This window comes from Sinocyclocheilus rhinocerous, unplaced genomic scaffold, assembly GCF_001515625.1.
Source record: "Sinocyclocheilus rhinocerous isolate Xijiao unplaced genomic scaffold, SAMN03320098_v1.1 scaffold4622, whole genome shotgun sequence".
NCBI lineage: Eukaryota > Metazoa > Chordata > Actinopteri > Cypriniformes > Cyprinidae > Sinocyclocheilus > Sinocyclocheilus rhinocerous.
The window spans coordinates 26,757-33,574 of record NW_015658200.1 but is presented as its reverse complement, the minus strand read 5'-3'; the positions used below and the strand labels follow the sequence as shown (position 1 = coordinate 33,574).

Genomic DNA, 6,818 nt, shown 5'->3' with positions numbered 1-6,818 from the left:
CACACACACACACACACACTCTCTCTCACACACACACACACACACACACACAGACACTCACTCACACACACACACAGACACTCACTCACAGAGAGACTCACGCTGCTGGTTTCTTCTGTCTTGACAGCTGGAGTGTCAGCAACTTTTCTTCTGTAACACACAGATGAAGAGCTGCTGTATTCACACTCAGTGCAGCACTATAGTGTTGCTGCTGCAGCATCAGTTTCAGATTGACTCTAAATGGCACATGAAGTACTGGAGGAGACTCTTAGACAGCCACTTCCTGTCTAAGTGGATGGTTTCAGACTAAATTTATGTATATATGGTTATTAATGGACGTATATATGTATATATTTCTACTGCAGAGCAAACATCATATGACTGTGGTGGAGTTAAAACTGACCGTCGAGCGAAAATTGCACTCATTTCTCCCATCAGTCCTCCTCCTCCTCCTCCTCCTCCTGTGCTGGCACTCACTGCAGGAGCCGCTGCTCCACTGTCCTCCTGCACACACACACACACATGAAAATGTGATGTGTGTCATGTAAAAATGTGTCATGAAAAGTCATACAAATTCATTGATTAGCATAAATATTAGACAACATATATTGCACAAAATATTTTACTAAAATGTAATAAAAAATACTATATATAAATTAGAGATGCACCATTACTTCTCTACGTAATTTCTCTGCCAATTATCCAGAATGATATCTGCCGACACCGACAGCTGAATATTCAGAATGATATCTGCTGATACCGACAGCTGAATATTCAGAATGATATCTGCCGATACAGACAGCTGAATATTCAGAATGATATCTGCCGATACAGACAGCTGAATATTCAGAATGATATCTGCCGATACCGACAGCTGAATATTCAGAATGATATCTGCCGATACAGACAGCTGAATATTCAGAATGATATCTGCCGATACCGTTACCGATAGCCGATTATCCAGAATGATATCTGCCGAAACTAACAGCAGATTATTTAGAATGATATCTGCTTATATCGTTACCGGTAGTCGATTATCCAGAATGATATCTGCCGATACCGACAGCTGAATATTCAGAATGATATCTGCTGATACCGTTACCGATAGCCGATTATCCAGAATGATATCTGCCGATACCGACAGCTGAATATCCAGAATGATATCTGCCGATACTGACAGCTGAATATTCAGAATGATATCTGCCGATACCAATAACGATAGCCGATTATCGAGAATGATATCTGCCGATACAGACAGCTGAATATTCAGAATATCTGCCAGTATCATTACCCACGGGCGACATTTGACTCTTGAGTCATTGGAGCTAGAAAAAAAAAAGGCAAAAGAAATCTTTTTCGGATGTATGCATCAAAGCAGTCATTACAGCGCAGTCAAGAATAACTTAAAGAGGTTGCCTGCGTTTACTAAACTGTGGAGCTTTGACTCTTGTTGCTGATTTGAATGGTGATGCTTCCCGTTTTAAGTGGCCTTTCATTTTTAACCAGAAGTGTGCACGCTTTTCTGATGTTTATTTAAGTTTTCCGTGTCTTTTTCCCATGTCACTTGAAATGTGTCCGTTTTGAATTGTTGTTACTAAAGGTGAGACACGTAAGGAAAAAATAAACGATCAGTTGTGGGACTATTCTGTCATGAATTGCATACTATTGATTTCTAAAAATTCTACCATCCGTTACTGGAAATGAAATTGCTGGTTGATATGTCCCGATCTCAATAAAGTTCACACACACTTTTAGTCCGTGAACTGGATCTCGCTCGCTCAGGAGGCATTTTTGTCCTGTCCATTGCTTTGTTTATCACTGTGTCAATCACTGGTATTTCGAGAATGAATCCAGCATAAATATGCAGATGTCATTCCCGAAACGTTGCAGCATGTATGTCCGAAAAATGAAAGTTTCATACAAATTATGAATGGGTTATAGCCTAGAAAGCACGCAAAGCGCGCTCCCATTAGTATCACTAAAAGCATCACTCATCTTAGTTCATTGGGATCTCACAAAGTTCCGTTATAATCAGTGAAGCTCTCTAAACTACACAATGAATAAAATTGGTACACACATGTAACACACCAATACCTACAAAAAAGTCTCCTGGTATGAAATCTGAATCCTAACAGTAAGCCGGTTATTTTGAATTTTCTCAGCAAAATTTGTGTCGGTTTTGCCATTTTCAGGGGTTGTACTTTAACGAACTGCTCCTAGAGATTTTTTCAGATCAACACCAAAGTTGGTCAGTGTAATCTGAAGGCCTTTGCGATGTTAAATTGCGAAGATCTTGAGTTTTCGTTAAAGGGCATGTCCATGGCGCCGTGACAAAGTTCAATGTCTCGCCATGGGAATAGAAGTTGTTGTAACTCAGGCATAAAATGTCCGATCTTCCCCAAACTTCACATGTTTGATAAGAGTCCTGGCCTGAACACATCTGAAGGCCAATATTCCATTATAATCATAGCGCCACCTGCTGGCAACAGGAAATGGCTTGTTTTACACTAACTTAAACATGCAATGTCCAATCTGCACCAAACTTCACATATTTGGTAAGAGTCCTTGCCTGAAGACATCTAAAGGCCAATATTCAGATGTAATCATAGCGCCATCTGTTGACAACAGGATATGTCATGCTTTAAACTAACTCAAACATACCATGTTCAATTTTCACCAAACTTCACATGTTTGATAAAAGTACTGGCCTAAAGACATCTACATGCCAATGTTTAGTTATAGACATAGCGCCACCAGCTGGCAGCAGGAAGTTTGGCACATATAAATGACTTTGACATATTCCTCCTATATTTACCACTTTAAATGCATATTGCCCACCATTTGCGGTTTTCCTAAAGCCGCCGGGTGGCGGCGTGCCCGGGTGCGAGGGCCCTTTCATCGCTGCTTGCAGCTTTAATTCAGAATTATATCTGCTAATACTGATAGCTGATTATTCAGAATGATATCTGCTGATAACGATGCTGATAGCTTGATTTTCTTAAGGAAAAAAACTCTCCTAACCAATGTTGTAAACTATACAGGGAACCCTCTCATTTGGTACATTACTATAATATTAAAGGTTAAAATTTACAACAGAGCTATCATATTCAACTACTATTTATTTTCAGATATCATAATTACTAGGGGTTGCACCGACTAATCGACTAGTCGACTTTAAACTTGACGTCGAGAGAAATATAACGACCCAAAGACAAAAGAACGGATAAAAAAGCTGTTATAGGAGCAATAGCCGTGTGGGCAGCGCTGTGTCATATGCCATAGCTGTGCACAAGGTGTTTATCACAGCTCCAGACTAGGGATGGAACGATTACCGGTTTCATGATAAAATGCCCTGACGGTTAGTATTATCGTTTAAAATTTAATTATCATCAAAACCGTGTTTGATTATCGCGATTTTGAAAACTTGCGGTAAATCCTGTCCAGCCAGCATCAGTCTGACGCAGAAGCAGCATGCAATGTTGTTGTTGTTGTTTTTTTGCACGAGACGAAATGGCGGAAGGCAGTGACAGCGCTCGGGAGATTTTTCAGCCATCTAAGAGGACCAAATCGGAGATCTGGTATTATTAGGGCTTCATGTTAATGTTAATTTAATGTTTATGCTAAAAAAAGTGCATATAGCTGCTAATTGTGTTTGTTGTTTGTTGATTTTCAAATATAAAACTTATTGAAATGTTTTCAGTGCGTTTATCAGTTCTTTTTGAACATTTTCATCTCATTTTAACAAAACCGTGATAATATTGATAACCGTGATAACTTTGGGCACTATAATCGTGATATGAAATTTTAATACCGTTACATCCCTACTCCAGACTTATTTGTTCATTAATGACGTCATCAGCGACTAGTCGACTTCGACTCGACTTTCATCACATAAAAGTCGACTCGAAGTTGTTCAACCCCTAATAATTACAATCAAATTAAAAATGCAAATGTCTGTATACAACAGTTGCATATAAGGTAGTTTTCAAAAAAATTTGTCTTCAAGACAGATTTATTCAAACATACATATAAAATTAACAATAATTAAGCTCAACTAATGAACTGTGAACACTGGATAACTTTCCTGAGGTAAACGCAATGTTATGTGACATTGTTCACAAGCTGTTTTATTGGCGTCTTTCCACAGCTGAAACACAAATTGACTGATTACATGAGACATGATACATTTTTGGTAAAATATAAATAATTTTAAAAGTTTTAAAATTTCTTGTTTTTATTGTTATGTGTATATATATATTATGTAAAGCACTTTGAATTACCATTGTGTATGAAATGTGCTATATAAATAAACTTGCCTTGCCTTACTGTGTCTTTCAACATATCCTCTAATGTTCATTCATGTTTATTTCACACTATAACTTGTATTCAAGTGGAAGAAACTCTTGCTCTGCGGTGCAGCTTGAAGGCTACAGTGATCTGTCTTGTCACATTTAAAAGCATCAAAACGGCATTCATTGCTTGAATTTTGTGATGGAATGGACAGAATTTGAAAGATGAGATCTGGCATCCCTGAATTGAATTTTGTGTTAATTTTGACAGCCCTAAATTCAACACGAGAGATTTTCTTCACACACAGTATGAGTTGCAGTGTGACACGTTTTTCCGCTGCCTTTTGACTGACAGGATATAATCCATGGCCGATGGTGAAAAAAATTGCTTTTAAATTGTCATTTAAAAAAATATTTATCATTTATTTTTATCTACAATTTAGTTTTATTTCAGCTTTATTTCAAAAATCATTAGTAAGACCGAACATTAAGTAAAGAAGATATTTAGTAAATTTCCTACCGTAAATATATCAAAACTTAATGTTTGATTAGTAATATGCATTGCTAAGAACTTCATTTGAACAACTTTAAAGATGATTTTCTCAAGATTTAGATTTTTTTGCACCCTCAGATTCCAGATTTTCAAATAGTGGGCCAGGAGCGGGAGGAGGACCAGGAGGCGGGGCCGGAGCGGCAGACACCTGTCTCTCTCTCTCCTGTCTCTCTCTCTCCTGCTGCTCCTGCCTGAGACACACAGTTTCACAGCTCTAATGTGACACATTTCACAGCAAAACAGGATGTTTCATGCAAAATATATGTGGGCGGGACTTGATTTTATTCATCCACTGATTGGTTGGTGAATAAGAGGGACTGATGACATCAGCTGAAGAGGAGAGTCGTTTCCAAAAGTTTGGAATAATTACGATTTTGTAATTTTTTTGAAAGTAGTCTCCTCTGCTAACCAAGTCTGCATGTATTGATCAAAAATACAGTAAAAATAGTGAAATATTTTTTATGATATAAACAGCTGTTTTCTATGTGAATAGGTGTTAAACTATAATTTATTATTTAGATTTTTTTGCACCCTCAGATTCCAGATTTTCAAATAGTTGTATCTCAGCCAAATATTGTCCTATCCTAACAAACCATACATCAATGGAAATTTATGCTTATTCATTCAGCTTTGGCGATGTATAAATGATGATGTATAAATCTCAATTTAAAAAAATTAAACTTATGACTGGTTTTGTGAACCAGGGTCACATATATCCAGGTTTTCCAAGACCGTATGAATCCTGCTTCTTCAAAGACAAAAACAGCTGTTTAGCTGTTGAACTAAAGTAAGAAACATCTTGATTTTAGCTTATTTTAATGCTTGTTTTGCCTCATTTCAATTCATCCTGAGGCCCCGGGTTGAACAGCTAGCTGGTCACGTGATCAGATCTGTAGCTGTGACACATCATGGACAACAGTGAAGGACCGCCTACTCACCTGTCAATCAAGCACTACAACACAGGAAAGCTCAGACATACATGCATCTCATTAACCATCAGATGACCATGTGACTGACCTTGGCCACTTTGCGTAGTTTAGCTCCAGCGAGCGCCCCGGCCAGACCTCCTTCTGATTATTATCAATGTTGAAAACAGTCGTGCTGCACAATATTTTTGTGGAAACTGATACATTTTATTTTTTAGGATTCACAGATGAATAGAAAGTTCAAATGAAGGCAAACTCTGATTTATGCAGAATAAATGAGGTAAATCAGGGCTGATTTCCATGTCATGATAAAGAAGATGATGATGATGTTTGTACCTCCTCTTCTGCTCTATCTCCTCAGCGCTCGGGCCGTTCGGAGGCGGTCGAGGAGGAGGAGGACATGCACCTGTGGACACAAATCAAAAACTCTAAACATACAGGTGTTTTTACATGTTTTATGGCGAGACACTACAGACAAACCAGTGTGTTTTCATGCATTGGTCACTTTTTGGTCTATTTTGCTTGCATATCATGTCTCTTCTTTCAGACTAGAGGAAAGAAAACATACTAAATACACATTTTACTGCTTTTTATCTATTTGCGTCTGTAGATTTCAATTCCAATCCATATCTTTAAAGATTTTTTCTCTTACACACACACAAGCCTTCATAGTTTTATTCCTCTCTGTGTTCTGAAGGTTTGTTGATATGTCACTCACACTGATTTATAGCACATTTTACTCCTAAAAACACGTTTTTTTCCCTAAGAGCTCTCACCGGCATCTCCGCTCAGCACGTCGAGCGCGTGCGTCATGCCGCTGGCGAACTGAGCCGCGTCTTCTTTACTGCCGAAGTTCAGACCCCAGACCTGCCGCGCATCGCGCCACTGGTGGAACGTAGGAGTGGCCTGGTTATATTTGATCCCCCGGACCAGAGGACAGTTAATGACCACCTGAAGAGACACACGGATGACAGACAGGAATCAGATCTTCATCAAACAGACACAGACACACACACACACACACACACACACAACACTCACGGGAACCTG

At 38.6% G+C, this 6,818-nt stretch overlaps 1 protein-coding gene across 1 annotated transcript in view; it reads right to left on the bottom strand.

Annotated features, from left to right (window-relative positions):
- vaspa (vasodilator stimulated phosphoprotein a) overlaps positions 1-6,818 on the bottom strand; it is a 20,405-nt gene that overhangs the window by 3,243 nt on the left and 10,344 nt on the right. Inside the window, exons 5-8 of the mRNA XM_016530316.1 lie at positions 4,945-5,033; positions 1,103-1,200; positions 404-504; positions 90-150 (exon numbers count right to left, since the gene is read on the bottom strand). Coding sequence (XP_016385802.1) covers positions 90-150; positions 404-504; positions 1,103-1,200; positions 4,945-5,033 — 349 coding nt within the window. The remainder of the gene's footprint in view (positions 1-89; positions 151-403; positions 505-1,102; positions 1,201-4,944; positions 5,034-6,818) is intronic.